Source organism: Echinococcus granulosus, assembly GCF_000524195.1.
Source record: "Echinococcus granulosus chromosome Unknown EG_S00010, whole genome shotgun sequence".
Classification (NCBI taxonomy): Eukaryota; Metazoa; Platyhelminthes; class Cestoda; order Cyclophyllidea; family Taeniidae; genus Echinococcus; species Echinococcus granulosus.
The window spans coordinates 792702-811535 of record NW_020170390.1 but is presented as its reverse complement, the minus strand read 5'-3'; the positions used below and the strand labels follow the sequence as shown (position 1 = coordinate 811535).

Sequence of the window (18834 nt, the reverse complement as noted above, 5' to 3'; positions counted from 1 at the left end):
CAGGCTGGCCTCTGGGCCGTCGCAACCCCCCGGCTCTTCTGGAAATCTCGGAGTGCTGCATTACTACTTATAAACTATGAATAAACTTTCATAAAACACTAATTATTGTTAAAATTAGATGCGCTTTTCACGAATCTTGGTGGGGCTGCAGCCGCACATTTAATTAAAACTCGAATTCCATTGCTGTTGGAAGCTTAACACATTTGAAGATGGGCATCAGCGACTTCAAGTCTTGAAGTCGCCTTACCCACCTTAAGGCAGTAATCAACGTATCCCTTGTCAAAAAGAATAAAAGTATGGCATTCGTTTCAAAAAATGGTAATTTGTGACGAAAGACTTGAAATCATCCATTTTGCATGAGGTACACTGGACTAACGTAGGGGACTGCTCTTAAATCCTGGACAGCATTGTATCTATTTTTCTGCGTAATTACGAATTAAATATAGCGCTAAGCAATGCTGCCATTCATTCAATTGCTTACTCGTACATTCATTCCCGATTCATTCATTTATTCAGTCACAATAAGCAGGATCATGTATGAAAAGGTCAATTCATGGCCATTTAGCTGTTCCATGGAATTCCAGAACAAGTACCAAGTACTGCCAGCTGAGTTGAGTAAATTATAGAAGAAAAGAAATTACCCTCTGGGGTCTCAAAAAAAAATTGCAGTCCACTGGTAGCCCAGAACAAAAAAAAAAAACGCTTATTGCGCTTGCACTGTGCAAGTAAGTTCAGAGTGAGTTGAATAAAACCGGAGTAGGCCTAAGAATAGCTATTTTTGCAACAATACACTGACTTTAACTTTTTGCTCGATAAGTTAGCCAACAGGACCATACTGCACGGAAGAGTAAGTCAAATGGCAGTTTTGGTTCCTGTTAGCCAAGTGGGTTCACACAAGGCGAATAAACGAAGCTGGTCTTATTTAAGGCCTTACTTTATACAATACCGTTCAGACCTTGTGAAACTTTTGAATGGTTGAGTACATTATGGAGTTGGCAAATAAACAGATTGGTTACGCAAACGCCGAACCTGGATGACTAAGGCAAGCAACATGGCAAACACCTAAAAAGGGCATTGTTACCTTTGCCAGGTATGATTCAAGTTGTGATTTCTGACAAGGTGGGCGTTTGGGCGTTGGAGACTTTAGATGACGCGACAGGCTAGAACACAAAGGTACGTAAAACCACGAGGTGAAGTTACGGGTACCACACTGTGGAGATTTTCACAATCAACTGTAAAAATCCAAGTGAACGTAGATGTGAGGACGAGGTATTCTGCGTATTCAAATTTTTGCTACTAGAATTGGGAGACCTCAGGTGGTTATGAAAGTAAACCAAATCCAACGACGCGAGAATCTGTGCATGTGTCGGATGTAGCAATAGTCATTGGTTAGGTATATCAGCTCCAAAGTCGGCTGGAAAAAATGCAGTACAAAAGCATCAACTTCAGGATAAGACTTTGTCTTCTCGAATAGTTAATAACCCGGCAAATTAAACGGTTTCATTAGGGCCAAGTTACGGAAATGAAGATCTGCATATGCAGAAGCTCAAGTTAATGCTAGTTCACCAGTAAGATGGCTTTCGACGAGTTCCGGCATCACATATGGGGGAGAAACGTGAGGAGCCACCCTGATGAATGTGACTAAAATGTATAGGGTAATTATGATACTTCACATTGCTACTCATCCCTGGTGTAATTACCCGGTCAAGTCCGACGTAACGAGAAGAGGTGGAAGACTACCAATTAGTACTGCAACATTGCTGCTTGTCTGATTTAAGTGGCAGACGAACCACTTGATAAAGTTCGATGTTCTTGCGACCGACTTTACTATTTGTCCTCTAGCAACCATGGCTGCCTTTGAGTATGTTAAAACACCTGGAGACGCCAATTCTAATCATCGAAATTTCACAACTTAACCATCCCAACGGTCTTGGTCAACTCTCCACCAGGCCAAGGACAGAATTCCCACTGCCAGTGTTGTTATACACAAAAACCAACAAAAAATATGCTGAAAAACTGCCTTACTACAAGGTCTTTCCACTTACAAATTCGGGCAGCGCAATGATGGACGCTACGTACCAATACCGATCGTAGAGGCAATTAGATGTCTGTTGCCTAAGTAATGGAAGACGCGATGAGGAGTCCACAAGCATCTGTGACGGATGTTAAACAAAGCAATTGATTGTAATTTGTCTACAAAGTGGAAACTAGGAGGCAACTCCACTGGAAATGGTGGTGACTCATATCGTGACCCTCTCTGCTGCACTTACCATGCCTTCAGCAGTAAGGTGATTCACACCCCAGTATGGGGTAATCAGACGGGCCGAAAAACCATATATCCACCTCACATTGCCGTAGCAGCAAAATAATTTACGAGCATCACAGATGCTGTTCAGCTTTCTTCTTCTGAGAATAAGTCTATTGCTAAAGCTCTTATTGCACAATTTTTGAGTAAAAGAAGAGCTCAAGTTGATCAAGCACTTCCCAGGTCAAGCAGTCCGCAAGTATGGAAAAGTTCTTATTTGCACCACACAATTTACCCGTGCAAATGTATATCGAAGTACTACTAGAATTCACATTTCGGTAGCCCTTTAATGAATCGCGATTAATGATCGTCTTTTAAATTAAACCTTAAAAACTCCTATTATTTAAGAAGGTTACACAATTCTGCAGTTGAAATTGCACCAATTATGCCGTATTCATACAGTAACTCTAAAGAAGAATAAACGCGTCACTTTGCAATTCTGACGTTACCAAAACTGGTCCGGTAGAGACATGTACCGGTTAGGGGTTAGCATTACGAAAAAGCACTTACTTAGGCAAATCATTAGTCAACCAAACAAGTCGAACACGACATCTCCGAGAGCTCAAATGATCAATTCAAACCTACTGATAATATACATACCCTAAAAAAGCATCATGAAAGTTTGCGATTTTATCACCAAGATAGCTCATGCACAAACAGTGTGTCCGAGGGACAAAGTCATGCTGCAGATAGTCCTTCTTGCTAACGAGTGCTGGGGGATATATGGAGGGAACTTACAAGAAACGAAGCGCAAGCCTGAGAACTATCTATGGTCCGTTTTATTCCCTTCACCCAAAAATAAAAGTCAAAAAGCCGCCAAAGGGATACAACAGGTGACGTCAGCTATTGCGATGCATTCAAAAGCGATTGCCAACTAACCACTTGTAACAGGCTCCATTACATATAAGGATGGGTGAATATGTGTGGGTTAATCTTGACCTTCTAGCGAAGCGCAGGTAAAGAAAATGCGGATAGAGCAGTTCGAATTTCACATCTTTTGCATGCCTACCTACCCCAAGAGGACAAAATCCGCAAGAGTTGAGACAAAAAAACTCGTGCTCGATTAAAAACCTCCGGTAGCAAGTAAATTCCTAAACCTTCCAGGAATGAAAAAAAGACTAGCAAACATTCAACACTCACGACCTTTCAACAGAAATAGATGGACGGCACCTAGGAAAACTAACATGGCCATACGTATTCCATTTGAATCATTTTCAATTTGTTGATCCCTGACTGAACAGAGACCTGAAAAGTAACCAAGGAAGCGCTCGACGCATCAAAATTGAATGATGGCTCGCGCTAAGGAGATACCGCCAACTAAGAAGCGAGAAAGTTGAAAGAGAAAATAATTAATATAATTCACGGTCGTTGAAGTAGCCCAAAAGACACCACAAAGACAGGAATATAATGTAGGTGTGAAAGCGGATGATAGCGGAACGAAGTAAATAAAATATTCACATGTTGGGGTTACGGACGCAACAGTTTAGTGGAGTGAAGGAACAAGACCACGTGCAAAAAAAAACAATGGAAAAGGGCATGTGCGTGCCGAGCGATCGATGAGCGCACTTACCGAGGATGGAATATCTGATGTTCACTCAAACAGTACAATAGTAACAGTGACTCAGAAAGACAATATCATGAGTTATTGCAACATGGTTGGGACTCAGAAAGAGGGAATGTTGGGTAATTAGATGTAGGTAATCCGTTTGAAACTGCATACAAAGCAAATATTAACAGCAGCCACTTGATGTTCCTTTGGGCGGGTTAGAAGCAGAAGCCGAGGCCCCTGAAGGATAGTTGTGCGGACCTATTTTGATACCATTAGCCTATAGAATAGGCGTCAGAAGCAAAGTACGCAATACCTCATTGTTTAGGTCCAAAATACCCTCTTGAATTTTCTTGTTTATTGATTTAGCAGTTTCAATAAAGGCTTCCTCAACATTTGCAGCCGTCTTTGCAGATGTCTCCAGGAAAATAAGTCCATGCTCTCGGGCAAACGCCTCGCCTTCTTCTTTTTGCACGTCTCGACGACTTTCCAGATCCGACTTATTGCCAATCAGCATTATAACCATATTCGAGCTGGAATGCTGTTTTGCATCCTCCAGCCATGATGTCAAATGCAAGAAAGTATCGCGACTAGGAAAAGGGGTAAATGGCTAGAAGTTCCTTACCGGGTGATGTCATAAACAAGTAGAGCTCCAGCGGCTCCACGGTAGTACGACCGTGTTATTGATCTAAACGTCTCCTGACCCGCCTGAAATTAAGTTAAGTAAGTCACGCAAATAACGAACCGTGTCCCAAATTTGAAGCTTAATCTGCTTCCCATCAAGAGTAATCATACGGGCCCCAAACTCAACACCAATAGTGAGGTCGTGGACAGGTTGGAAACGTTTATCAGTAAATTGTAGTAGAAGGCAGGACTTTCCAACGCCTAAATAAAAGGTAAACTAGCGATTTCCAAAGCAAACCAGTATCACCGATGATAATGTACTTGAACATATACGAGTACGACATTTTCCAGGAGACTTGTGGTGAGCGCCGCCAAGCGAAAAAAGCTTTAAACAAACACTACGTGCCTTTTTGTTCTTATCTAATTTTCATTGTCTAGCAGAATCATGAAAAAAAATTTATCTTAATTTTGTTACACTTTGACGTGTGCGTCTAATTAAAGCGGGCGCTGCAAAAAATGCTGCGTCTCGTGTTCGTTGTGCTGGCGTTCCTTAGTAGGTTCCCCAAAAATGCGCTTTTGGCGCCGTCACTCCTAGTTTATCTGCCTTCAGTTTGTTTAACTTAATTGTGTGATCGATGGCCTCACGTATTACTTCTCTGCGCAGTCGTGGAGAACGTTGGTGAATCGACGTTCTAGTATCTGCAGTTTATTTCGTTTGTTATACATGCGCTGATGCTTTACCTATTGCTTTAATACGCGTGAATATAAATAAAAGTTGCGTCATGAGGGTAGAATCAGGTCTGCAATGCTTGATGTCATGATACATCATTTTGTCTCGTTTTCAGGCATTGAAATCTTTTGTCAAGAGGTGGAAATAAGCGATGAGGAATTATTTGTACAGCCACAGCCAGCACCTAGCGAGGAGTTGCACGTATGTTTTGGATTACTAAGTGCGGGCTTTTCAAGTTATGGCTTGTATTTCATTCCATTATACTTTCACAAGAGTCTTGTTGTGCAAATGTTAGCGTCTTGCAGTATGCAGCCGAGATGTGTAGAAACTGATGTTTGGTACTTATTATCACGTGCAGCTGCACTCAATTGCATTAATTTGAATTAAACCTGTAACTTTTAGATAAATGAGAATGATTTCTACACGGGCTCGCCCGATATGAGTGCCATTTTGTCTTTTGTGGATCCACCGTTGGGCCAACTGGAGTCCCCAAGCTCAATATCTCTTGTAGCAGGGAAGCCAGCTAGTTTCATTGTGTTATTGGAGAACAGTCGAAATAGTTCTAATTCATACTCCCTGCAGATCCTTGAGGCCGCTCTTCATTATCCAAGGTATTTTGGCTACCATATTCAAAATTTCACTGTCCAACGCCTCCAGAACACCTTGGAACCGAAACAGCAGGTTAGTCTTGAGGGCTTAGCCCGGGAATGAATCGTCAACCTTTTAATCTTGGGTACTCTTTTACTTATGTTTTTGTTTTACATAATGTATTTGTTTTTTTTTTTGGTTCTCATTGTAGCCATTATGCCGATTATGTTCCTTTTTTTGTTTTAGGCCAGTCTTCATTACACTTTTGTTCCAGCAGCAGAACTCACAGGGCAGCACTTTGATTTAGCCGTCATTCTGACGTATCACGATCAAACTGGCAAACTTTACTCCCATGCCCTCTTTAATGAAACCATTGCGGTAAGCTCACTTATGTGAACACGCGCGCGATACTTTCCACCTAGCTCAACTTTTGATGCCAGTGATCAGCTGTGTGTACACTTTCATCACGGTATCACTTATTCGTACATTGAGGACTTTCTTTTGGTCTATTTAGAGTCTTTCGTAATGGTGTGCATTAATTCTTGTTGGGTGTAGTACCCATTTAGCTGACAGAAACAAACATTGACCTAATCGGACTAGGTGTCTACTTGTTAACGACTGTTAATCTCATTCGTCCGCTTATATGTTTCAGTTTTTAGAAGACGCAGAAGGAATGGATTTTGAGCTAATATTCCTCGGGTTGATGATAGTTGGTGTCTGTGTTCTCGTTCTCATTTTTATTTGGCATTGGATCTCCAAAAAGGCGGGCAGACGACCACATGGTGGCAAGCCAGGACTTGCTTCCAACGGGACTGATGGCATGAGGCTCAATGAATACGTAACAAAGAAGTCACCCCGTCAACCTAATTCAGGAAATGGTACTATTTGACGACCTTTGCTGTCCACTGAGCATGCAGGTTTAACTCTGATTTGCAATTTGTAGTTTCCGAGTCTTTCCAGAATGAGAATTTTAGAGATGGAAACCACTAGTTCAATTGTAATTTTACGAGGCTACTTGAGACTCTTGCTGATTGTTTAGTAACTGTACCTTATAGGAAAATTACCCTGAGCTCCAGTTTATCGCCACATTCGGTTGTGTTCGCAAAATTGCGGCATAACTTTCATCGTTTATTCTACTTATTGATCAGTCCCGCACAGATATGAGGCTAAATGTCAGTCATGTTTCATGTGTTTAAAGGGGTAGAACAATCAGATTAAGCTGTTATTTAGCAGGGCGTTTTTGCCCCATATCTTTGGGATTATTTGAGTCATCTGAATCCCATTCGTTTTTTCAGGAAACGTTAACTCCAAAATGAAGCATCGCCAAGGCAAGAAGTAAGCTTGTATTGAATATTCGTGCACTCATCTCTTTCAACAACACCTCTTAATCTTCCTCATCATTTCTGCCTCATTTTGAGTCGCATGTTTGTGTCCCCCTTTCGGCGTTTCTTACGCCCATTGGCTGTTTATGACCTATACGACTGTTTCTGTGCTCAATGCATTGTATAGCAAAAAAGGTACACTTTGGTAATGATTCCGACTTTTTGCAAAAGTTATCAAGGCGATCATTACTAGTACTTGGAAAACGGATGCATCCAGGCAGCGTAATTACTTTATGAACTTAACCCAGAGCGTGGTTTAGTTGGGACCCTACGGGGGCATTCCAATCAGTCCTAACATCTGAATTGACCATTGTAATTTTAGCAAACTAAATCCAATTCATTGGGTTGGATTTTTAACCAGCGCACCGATTCAGCCAGCTTTGGTACTGACCCACCGCCCAGGATACTGTTTTGAGCAGAAGCCCTCCACCACCGCACCACTTTCGTGGTACAAAGTAAAAAACCAAGAAAGCACGATTTGTTGGTGATTCAATGCAATTTGTCTGTAAGTGGGGAATAATTCAACCTCCTATACAAGGTCTCAGGCAAATAAGGCCTCTTCATCAGGGGTCAATTTAACGCTGCGCATAAATTCAGCTTCTTGTTGATGCCTCCCGGACTTGAGGATGCTCGCCACAGGTTGTGTTTTTTGGATGGCCTCGGATCGGCCAGCCGGATTGATCTCCGCAACCTTCAGTGTTACTTGGGGATCGAAGTTCATTTTGGGGAAGACGCGCTTGTAGAGCGGCATGAGGACGACGTCAGAAGCGCTAAGTTGATGGTCGAACAGACACTTCATCAGACCGTGTGTACCCACTGACTGCTTTATGTGACCCACGGCTCCGGATTTCGTGTACAGTTGAATGGGCTATGTAGGAAGCATACAGGAAAGCGTCGTATTAAGTTACGAATGAATGGAAAACACCCTCGATATCCAGGGTTATTACTGTTGAACCCAAACTTCTGTAAAAAGTGGCCTAGATCATAAATTCCTGTTTGCTTTCCACTCGAGCACTTGTATATAAAACAAAAATAGTGCTAAATAGTGCCTAAATTCATGCTTATCACATTGCTTTCGGAAGGAGATGGTCAACTCTAAAATTGGAACAGTAAAAGCGAGAAAGGGTAAAGCAAAAGGCATGCCTTGAAGTATTCAACATCTTCTGGCGTGTGAAACATGTAGCGAACGACGGCCGATCGCTTATTAATTTTGTAGGGATGGCCTGAGAGGAGAATGCGCTTGACAATGGCCCTTGTGGGATCGACGGAGAGGACAGAGCCGGTGGCTACCAAACGACTTACTGCCATTTTGGGAATATCCTGCAACGGAGACAGAAGCTTCTAACAACCTTACAAGTTAGTTCTAGGCTATAAGCTGAAAGGCAAGCAAGATGTTACTTAACGTGGCGAATAAAGCCTTCAGAATCGGCGACGTGCAAAACTTTTTACGGAACAGACAGCGATAAAGGCGTAAGCGAATACACACTCCAGTACAGAAGTTGGAATTAAAAGCATCGAAAGACACGCAGCATGACAGTAGCCTAAAACGTGTCTAAATGTCACAACGAATGGTGGATTAATGAGAAAAGGGCAATTGGAGCTAAGGGAGGGGGAAGAGGTCGCGGCGCACCTTAGCAGGTTCGATACGGAACTGCAGAACGGTTTGCGGGGCGTAGACGACTGGCGCGTACATAGTAGCGACGATGGGTGAGGAACTGAGGGTGAAAAAGTGCTCCATCTTGGAGTTTGTGTTAGCTGCCTTGTTGGTCTGAGAATAGATGGGCGAAGCTGTGAAACGTCGGATGCCCACCTGTTCCGAGTGAAATCAGACGTCAATTATGTGGTTCAAAAAGACCCCAATGCTTCAATGACAATACAATGACGACTAGCGTGTCGGCGATGAAAGTCTTAATAACCTCTGTTGGTAGAAGGCAAATGCGTCATACTTTGAGCATAACTCTTCAGTTCCCTTTCATGGATAAGCTTGTAGAAATACAAAACACTATTAAACCAAGAGCATTGAAATTTGTTTTAGCAGCTGCATTACCCTTATAAATTAAAAGCAAAATATCTACAAAAAATGGAAATTGCACGGAATGCAGTTGCGATCCTAAATGAATCACCATTAAAAAAATGACAATCAAGGCAATAACAGAATCTCAATAGAACATGCGATTTCAGCCTAATAGTAGAACGACTGGAACATCACCAGAGATTTCCCACTTCAACTCGTAACTCAAGTTTAGAACCAATCCACATAGAGTTAATTCACACACAATGAAAGAAGTCAGGTTTCAAGGCAATAAATTATATTAATGTGACTAGTCTAGGGCGTCCCAATGACGTTTTGGATATGGTCTCATACTCTGCTTCATGGGTAAATTCCAAGGCGACTTTAATGAACTAATCTTTAACATTAACAAATTGGTACATGTATATAACAAGCCAAAAGTGTTCTACTTCTTTTCAGACTTGGAGGCACCTCACAAAGGTCATTTTGAGTCAAAAAATTAAAATATTTAGCCAATATTAAGCATTAAGGCCTCACAAGACGCACTTGACCATCGTAGGATATTCTATATAAAAATATGGATAATTCAGGTGAGATCATTTACCTGGAATAGCATGGGTTCCTTTGCCATGATGGGATCGGGGTCAAATTTATCACCTTTAGCGTCTTCATCCGTCGCTGATTCGAATTCCGGTTGGCGTTTATGCATGGTCAAATGTAGCACGGACATGCACCGTTCATAAGGCAGCAGAGACCACACAGTAAGAGGCCGAGACTGATTACGATCTGTGTGGAGTTCTATCACCGCTGCACCAAGCGTCTGAGGCACAGGACCCAAGGTGAGGCTCGTGATAGATCCCGACGGAATAAAGGTAGGCTCACTGGTCGTCTCCGAGGCAAGCTGTCTTAATAATCTCAATGTGTGCTTAATTAGGGTTCTGCGATTGTGAGTATAGTTTTCAAATCTACAAAAAACACGTTCAAAATGAAGTGCTACTGACGAGTCAATAATAGCAAGAGAGCCAAGAAGTACGACCAACCTGAATATTTTGCCGTATTCATAAGGAAGAGTGGTATCGTTATTCGTTGGCCATGTGCACTTACTGAAACTGGGGAGACCTCTATATTTTGTAAAACGTTCTCTCGCAGGTACATCAAAGGGTGTTTCCACCTACAAAGCAATATTTAACCAGGTATATATGAGAACTAATGACTAAAATAACCCTAAACAGATATTTTGAGACGGCAGACATATCGAATCAAGTCTGCATTCAGTGCATTACTAAGATGGTGTCGCACCTCGTCAGGAAATTGAAGTTCGGTTTTGGCTGCCTTGATTTTTTCTGCCACGGTTTTAGGTTTGGAGGCGGGAATCGCAGTAACGATTGATTCAGTGTTGAAGGAGACCACCTTACTTGATGCAGCCTCACCGTCGATGGCGTCGAAATAAATTGACTCATTGTCAGAATCCGAAGGTGTATACTCAACCTTGGCCTCCTCATCCCCCTCCACATCATCAACCACCATACGATCCTCATCTAAAATAGTAAATGAAGACTAACGCAATACGAAAGCAAGCAAAATTTGTTCTCTCAGCTGTTCCTAAGTTAGGTATTAGGTTAAGCATCACTCAAGGAAGCTGTAATACAAAAATTCGTTAATATGACAAAAACATCGGATTAATAGGCTTGAATGCAGTTTTCTGTTACACAAAAGACACGCAAACACCAATTTGTGACTTTTACTAAATTTTAACAGGAACTTGGTCATTTTAAAATGTTTGCTGACACACAAGAATCTACCTTTATCAGATTCGCCCAATTCTGCATAATCCTCATCATCACTTAATTGCAAATTATTCCACGCAGTGCTGAGCGCATCAGCCAGATATTCGTCCGGTCCAGATGTGGCCCTCCAGTTGAAAGACCGTGGAGGTGGCTGGTGAAGCTTCCTATTGGGCTTGTACTCAGTCCAGGTGGCCGATCTTAGTGGAAAATCACCCCATCCAGTTATGTGCATGTGGGGGCAGCCTGCGCGCCGTTGGTCAGCGAAGAATGTTACAAGGTCAAAGAGTGGCAGATCCCATCCACGAAGTAATCCTTCCAAACGCAAGTAGACTTCACCCTCTAAAAGAGGAGTTACTCAAGTATATAGAGGGAATTCAGATGGAAGTTTAACAAACAAGTGCTTGCCTAGAGAATTAAAAACACCACCATTACCAAACAGGACGTTCTATGCAAAGGGGAAGTAGCGTTAGATAGTAACATGACTTTAGCCGTTAGAAAAACACTAAATCGCGATTAGCTAAACTATCTAGGTCATCAAGCTGTCTGAGGTCCTAACCATAATCATCTCAGCCATTAAAATAAACGCAGATGTACATTTCTAAAGGCGGTCTATCAAAACCAGTCCCCATTACACAATCCACTTCAAGTAGAGCAATAACGAGTTCACTTACAAACACCTCAATAAGACATCAGTGCAGAAAGAATGAAAATCGAACAAAGAATGGGACTGAAAACTATATGAATAGCAGTCTACCATTTTCTTCATGTGGCATAACGCTAATCGCCTCCACCAGCATCCCACTACGAAGGCGTGTAGCAGCAGTTCCAGCTGTCAGTGCATTTTTTGTTACCAGATAGCTATTAGCTGTCGAAAGCGTAGGTTTCTTCTGCGACTGTGAGAGGAAGCGAAGGAGACTTTGCGCATCGCCAGTCGAGTTCAAAGCGCGCACTTTACCATCGCTGACTGAAAACTTCGTCTATTTAAGGATGCAATTAAAGTTGACAGGTGATTACACAAATTTGCAGACATGATGGCAGTTCTACTCACCTGAATCATAGAAAGAAGTTCTTTTCTATCCGAAATATTCGACATAACAACGAAAACTGAAGGCGGGAGACCCTGTGAATAGAGCGCTGACATTAATTCCGAGTAAAAATCGGGGTCAATTTTTGACATATCTCCTGGGAGAAAAAATATAATCCAGTCTGCAATGCGTGCAAGATCTAGGCATCCAAAGAGGTCGCCGTAATTCCCACTAACGAAACAGAAGGGCTTTTTGATGGTAGAGGCATAAAGATAGTCTGCCTTGTGTGAGTACTTCAGTGAATCAATATCAAATATTCCGTGTTTAATTGCTTTTGGATCACCTTTAGCAAGCATCACTTTTGCTAGTGACAAGTCGATACTGCTGGACAGCGGCAGTAAGAAGCACGTAATTGGTACCTCTGTTTGCTTTTGAGCTGCCAAAATCTAAGGATATACGTCCACGTGAGGAAACTACGACCCACCACTTTTGTCTTATGCAGCCGCTGCTGCTTAGCAAGAAGCTTTCTGGACCTTCTCGAGAGCGCTCTCTTTGAGACCCCCAATCCACTGTTGGAATTAATGGAAACAGACCTTTTTCTTCCTCCCTTGTGCCTTTTATTGGTTTGCTTCAGACTTCCGCTAACATGCCGTTGAAGACCCATTGTCAGCGTGATCTCAAACACGCGAATGTGCAAATGGGTCAAATGGAAATTAACCGTCCATTCACGGGTGTGCAATTGTGTTGTTTGAGTTGGTGATAATGTCATAAGATTACATAAACACATCCTACTGTGAGATTTTATTAAGAAGTATTTAAGTGCCAAGCTTTTTAATATAAAGTAATAATTCAACACAAAATCTACATTTAGTCGGATGATAATATTTAGGGACAATATTAAGCATGGCAAAATGTTTTTGCCTAAAATATCTTTGGATCCGTAGTAGCAAAAATCTGATGAAGCGAAATTTTCTAATACAAACGAAATAATAGCAAAGCAAGCTACAATACTCTTGTTAAGTTTATTTATACCCAGATTATTATGTCTGCGATGATAATTGTTAATTACTTAGGAGATGGTTGTCAACTTGTTTACGAAAGACCAGGTCCACTTTGATCTCATTTCAATTGTACAATAAAATATTATGGCTGTTATGATACTGATCCTAAGAGAACTCCTAGCCCTCACTTGATTCGTCAAAAGTTATGGTAGGACGGCAGAAAATACATTCTTTACGTACAGATGGGCCTACTGACATACCCTAGGGACCACGAAGCTTCGTAGGAGTGTAATATAGCGTTTTAAGACCCCCTGAAGACAAAAGAAGACACAATACTTGGACAGAATATATATTCAACACAGAGAAGGCATCTGGGCTACTGGCATGGCCCGATAGGCCAGCCCACCCAGCGAGGTACAAGAGGGCTAATTCAAAGTACAAAAGTGACGCCTCACTAGTACCGAAGGATAAACCACTATCGTGGTACAGTAATCTGCGGAAGTTTAAATCGCTGCCTAATGAAACACCCCTACTAAACAACCTCGAGGATCACTACACCCGCGGCACTCCTAGACTAACCAAAAGGCGAAAGGAGGCATAATGAACGGGCAGAATATGCATTGTCAACGAAGAGAAGGACACGGGCCTGCCGGCGTGGCCCAAAGGCCAGACCGCCTGAGGGACATACAATGACGGAGCCCCTAATTGGTCTGTTTCAAAAACCGGGCGTTAAACAAACACCTAAAGTATTTCAACAACAACTTTGTCATCTTTTAATGCTTGCGCATTGTTTATTCAGAGTCTTAAACAGATTTTATATTGAAGGTATCTTCGCCTTATGTACTTTTATGATTTTATTTGTTATCGGAAGTGGCCGGATTTTCTAAGGACTCGTAAATTCAAATAAATGGTATTTTAACCAATTTAAACATCGAAGCTTGACCTTTACGTGCTTAAACTATACGCAACGTATAATTTGTGGACAGTCAATTTAAGATGCAAGTTAATGATGCAGCCAAGTCAATAAAAATTGTTTATTAAAACCGCAACATAGGAGCTTATCACTGCATGAATATTATTATTATTCACTTAACACTATTGGAATAGCCTATATTTAGGCCATAATTGGAGCTAATCCTTTCTATACGGAGAAGTATCCCATTATCGCATTTATTAAGAAGATCACGCAGTAACGATATCTTATCCACGTGGTATCGAATATTGTAATAGTTTTTCTTGGGGTTACTAGCACTTATGCCACCTAAATTATAGCTCTCTGATTATTGCTTGTTCTGATGCACTAAGCTCTGATTCAATTTTAATTTTTATAAAAATCAAACACAGAATTAATCAGAGGTTGATGTATCCTCACTGTCACACCAATTCCACACTTTGACTGACATTAGGGCCATGCTGAAATCGCCTTTTGCCATGCATAATGGTATAGCTCCTGTGAGGCGGTTGGGCATGCGAAACAGGCGGGCAAGTATTAGTACTTCCCGACGGCGGATAAATGTATTCACAGGTGCTGTCACCAAAACTTAAGGAACATTGGCCATGATCCCACTTAAACTACGTAAGAAAGTAATATTTTGGATGCATTTTCCCGGGGGGCCATCGTTAATAAGGAAGAAGCGAAGCAACATTCCAAGCCAATCAGGACATCCGGACACGTGTGTGCTTTTGGCCTATGGTACCGCAAAACGATACCGAACATTAAAAGGTGATTGAAAAAAAGAGTAACGACGCCGTTAGCTAAGTGCTTATTGAATGAAATTTTGAAAGGTGATTGGCAGCCTGTGCACTGAACCATTCTGAATTCTAAGAGCAAAATCTGGTGACGGTTTTGAATTACGCAACTGCTTCCACCAATTCACTACGGTTATTCATCCATTATGAAGCAAAGGCAATTCCACAGAAGTATTGTATTTATTCTTTTTTAAAACTTTTATACTGATTTTCTCAGTCAAAAACTTTTTACCTTTATCTCTCATGTACCGCGAGATATTTTACGGTAAAATGACTAGTTGCTAGATGGATTTCATAAACTTGTAAGGGGCTATGAATATTCAAATCTGGTTTTGGTAATGTTATTCTCCTGAAAATTTGAGTTTGCTCATGTATTCGCCTGTGACAGGCGCAGATGTTCTCAATGGTGTACTTTTAATTGTACTTATCTGTGGCAAAGAAAACCGCACTCAAACACGATCTGCAAGCACTGGGCTCAGAGTGCATGGGGTGCCTAAAGTCATCGAAGAAACACCTACTTTGGCGTTTCTAACCTAATAAAGTCGTTTAACTACTCTTTTTATAGCCAAATGAACTCTACGTTAAAGCAACTTAACAGAACTACATCTAAAAAAGAAAATGAGAAGCAATTTTTCAAAGGAATATGCTTTGTAAATGTCAGATCTTGAAGTTAGCAATCTACCAGTTACTAAGAGAAAATTAGACTGGGTTGACGCTATAGGCGGGTGCTTTAGACGTCCGGAAAGAGATTGCACGCATAAAATACCACATTTGTAATGTGATTTCACATAAAAGTGGTCTTAGGCACAAAATTTGTAAGCATTATTCCTAGAAAATATCTTCCTTGGTAATTTTCCTACAAATCGTCGTTTTACACTTTACTTTAAATACATTCAGGTCCGTGTTTTTTAAAACAGTTTTTTGCAAGTAAGGGGTGTTTGCTTGCATAGCATTAGGGCTCTTTGCTGGGTTTCTTGGTCGTATTGTGGCGACGCGGTAGGAGGGTGTCCCTGGACATGTCGAATAAATCGTCGAAATCGTCATTGTTATTGATTTGATCGGCGAAAGGAATTGGTGGATTCAGGCTCGATTGAAGTGAGGGTGTCTTTGTTTTGCTTTGTGTGGTGATCCCTCGAGGTGATTGCGGCGGAAGACCCACTAGGTCCTAGAACGATGAATGCCTTTATATTCCTTGGAAAAATCGTTCAAAATATTGCTTGAAATTCCAAATTTTGGTAAAATTCGGAGAAAGTTTAAAATTCACTTTCAAGCCGCAACTTCTCGCATCGAAGTTTGATAATATTTACGAGTTTAGGGTTGGGTGGCTGTTTGTCACACAGTGCTGTGAATATTTGCTAACCGATCGGCTAATAACCACTTAAAGGTGTATCTTGTGAAACACTACCTAGGACTGCGATTATACCCCATGACAGGTTACTAGTGTATTTTCTTTTTAACAGATGCGTTCATGACAGAATCGAATTTTGACTGCAGTTGGAAGATGAGATCAGTAAAGATGGAAGTACTGGAGAAATGACTTTATGATGGATTGCATAAAACAACCAAGGTAGTTAAAGTGGTAATAGGTTTCTTTTCAATGAAAATGTTTTTTGAAGTTGAGATACTTGCAATAAAATAAAGTTTTATAGACAGGGGGCATCGTCATGACATCGGAGACAAGTACCTTGTCGTCTCTTCTGAACTTACTCCTGAGGATGTCGCAGTTAAAATGGCTTGCAAACTTGGAAAAAGTACTGCATTACAAAAGCAGATGAAGTGAAGGTGACACTTAGACTCTTTCTAGTAAGCATGTCCAGAAAAATAGGCGTAAATTAACCTAAGTTTTAAGAATGCATCAACACTTTAAATTTCATACACCCTTCACTCTAGCCACTTTTAACGTTGGGATAAATAGCTGTATTTTGGACTACCAGCTCACCTTTATTCAATAGACGCTTTGTGTTTTTCAGTCATGAAAATTAAGGCATTCCATCCCCCTGGCGAAAGTGTCGGAATTAGGCTTTTCTTATATGGTTAAGTGATTTGAATTACTCTCATCATTGAGTTCCCACTTAAAATAGTCAAACTAAAGAAATGCTGCTGAAACAATGGTGTTATTCAATCCAAAGCACCTGCTTTCACCCTTTCAAATACACCTTTACATGGATGTTTGGGCGCTCTTGGGTGAGAAGTGCAAATCAGATCTACTCTCGATAGCACAGAGTAATGGCGCATTCTTATCTAATCGCATTCCTGCAAGAGGGAAGTGTCGAAATTACCGCTCACCACAATAAGGGTCATGTCACCGCACGAGGCGTTAAATAAAAGCAGGGGATGCATGCGAACCAACTCGTCTAAACTTTTCGCCCCAGCCGTCGGCCATCAGAGCCACTTGGAAACGTCCGCTTGTATCTCGGTCGTTACCAATTGAGATTAGAAAAAATATAAAATTAGACCCTTATAAGTGAATCATATTAGGAATTTTCAATCCCTCTTGTAACCTCATCGTCACAAATCTAAAAAGAATGGACTAAAAGTAATGCAGGTATTACTTTACCGGATTAATGTTCGAGGTTAATTGAAGTGCGTCATTGCTCTCTCTTCGCGGTGCCCAAGATGTTGAAGGATTGTTTAGTGAAGCGAACTGTCCTGAATGCGATGGATTACGTCGTCCTTGGATCTGCTGATCCAATTTGGAACTGGATTCTGGCTGAAAAGTGGTCAGAGTCACTCTAGAGGCCGCTAGGTTCGATCTCAATTGCTGGGGTGTCTGGGACACATGACCCATTGCCATGTACACCATACCATTTTGGTCAACAATGTAATTTTGTCCGCCACCTGGTGAGCTTGACACGCCCGCTAGATAATCCTCAGAGGCCATATTCTAAGAAAAAACGCAATGCACATTATGTGAGAAATCCTTCCGTTGAGGACTTGATATAGACTGCGAATCTTCCAGACGTATTACTTAAATTTCTAAAGCCACAAAGACCGATATAAGTAACGTACTCATTATGAATTTTTACCATCTACCTTCCTGAATACACTTTCAAACTAGAGATGGCACATAATTTCAAGGGCTCTTTAAGTCGCACTGCAAAACTGATGCTACTCTACTTCACCTGCCTCCTTTGCCTAACACTTCATTTCAAAGTGGGATATTTTTGGCCTAATTAGAATTTTAGTGGACATTAAACTGATCCTAAGAAAAAAAACTAATGCTTTTTTTTAAAACCACAAAATAGTGACTTCATTTCACAAAATGCAGTTAATTTATTGTCATCAGACTGAGTGATAAATGGTGATCCCAAGATGTGTTGGTGGGTCGCATTAACCCAGAACCGATAGATTAGTAAAGTTAATATTTTTTAAACATCACATTCAGGTAGTTGTACTGGCAAACAGGGGCAAAACAAGCAGCCCTGTGACACTGGTGTGACACACGTGTCTTACATAGAACGATTCGGCGGAGATTATATTCGTTTTTCCCTCAGCCATCATCCATTTGCCTTGATTTTAATTCTGTCGAAAATCAGAGTTAATATATCTTACCTCTGCTGCAATAGTCGTGTTTTACTTTTATTTCTTTAGACAAAGTTCACCTGAAGTTTTATTCACGTGGCCAAGTATATCCCATACATGACGCTACTGCATTTTCGGTCTAACCCACTTCCTTTGGTCAGACAGTCTACTTAACTTATTGCATCCTGAAATTATTGTATGACTTTCTTTTTAAAACAGTAAATTTACAGAATTAGTGCTATAGCACAATTATTTCAGTTAGAATTAGTGTACTTTATGTAAACGCGTTTTCCCATTATTTTCACAATTTCCAAAATAGAATATTGCATAGTAGCTACATTTCATAAAATGAAAAGGGGTTTGAGAGGCTCGAAGTTGTAATGCCTAAACAAAACATAAATGATTCCACACATAAAATAGGTGTTACGTAGGTTACGAAAGCAATAAACGATCCAGCTGCCGAATGGAGTGGACGTAGCCTTCTTTAAAGTTCCTTTGTTTGAACACATCTGGCAGTAGCCTTTAAGAACACTTTACAGAAATCTGTGTGTAGCGTTGTAAAAA

At 41.0% G+C, this 18834-nt stretch overlaps 4 protein-coding genes across 4 annotated transcripts in view; 1 reads left to right on the top strand and 3 right to left on the bottom strand. All coding sequences in view use genetic code 11, as the record gives it.

Moving 5' to 3' along the window:
• Positions 1 to 4035: 4035 nt before the first annotated feature.
• EGR_02294 (Ras-related protein Rab-2A) lies at positions 4036 to 4819 on the bottom strand (the record flags this gene model as incomplete). The annotated part of the gene is made up of 5 exons (XM_024491543.1): positions 4036 to 4131; positions 4168 to 4441; positions 4477 to 4559; positions 4597 to 4736; positions 4774 to 4819. 5 exons carry the CDS (start codon positions 4817 to 4819, stop codon positions 4036 to 4038), a joined length of 639 nt encoding a protein of 212 aa, XP_024354049.1.
• A 172-nt stretch (positions 4820 to 4991) lies between these two features.
• Positions 4992 to 7132, top strand: EGR_02293 (Translocon-associated protein subunit alpha; the record flags this gene model as incomplete). The annotated part of the gene is made up of 6 exons (XM_024491542.1): positions 4992 to 5028; positions 5321 to 5406; positions 5608 to 5886; positions 6040 to 6171; positions 6446 to 6671; positions 7089 to 7132. The coding sequence occupies 6 exons, from the start codon at positions 4992 to 4994 to the stop codon at positions 7130 to 7132; spliced, it is 804 nt and encodes a 267-aa protein (XP_024354048.1).
• Positions 7133 to 7716: 584 nt separating this feature from the next.
• EGR_02292 (Pre-rRNA-processing protein TSR1) lies at positions 7717 to 12662 on the bottom strand (the record flags this gene model as incomplete). Its single annotated transcript, XM_024491541.1, has 10 exons — positions 7717 to 8043; positions 8334 to 8495; positions 8806 to 8985; positions 9791 to 10151; positions 10227 to 10357; positions 10486 to 10724; positions 10989 to 11312; positions 11728 to 11950; positions 12022 to 12444; positions 12483 to 12662. 10 exons carry the CDS (start codon positions 12660 to 12662, stop codon positions 7717 to 7719), a joined length of 2550 nt encoding a protein of 849 aa, XP_024354047.1.
• A 3038-nt stretch (positions 12663 to 15700) lies between these two features.
• EGR_02291 (hypothetical protein) overlaps positions 15701 to 18834 on the bottom strand; it is a gene marked incomplete at both ends in the record, with an annotated part of 11279 nt that continues 8145 nt past the window's right edge. Inside the window, 2 exons of the mRNA XM_024491540.1 lie at positions 15701 to 15913; positions 17306 to 17632. Of these exons, the coding sequence (XP_024354046.1) occupies positions 15701 to 15913; positions 17306 to 17632 (540 nt within the window). The remainder of the gene's footprint in view (positions 15914 to 17305; positions 17633 to 18834) is intronic.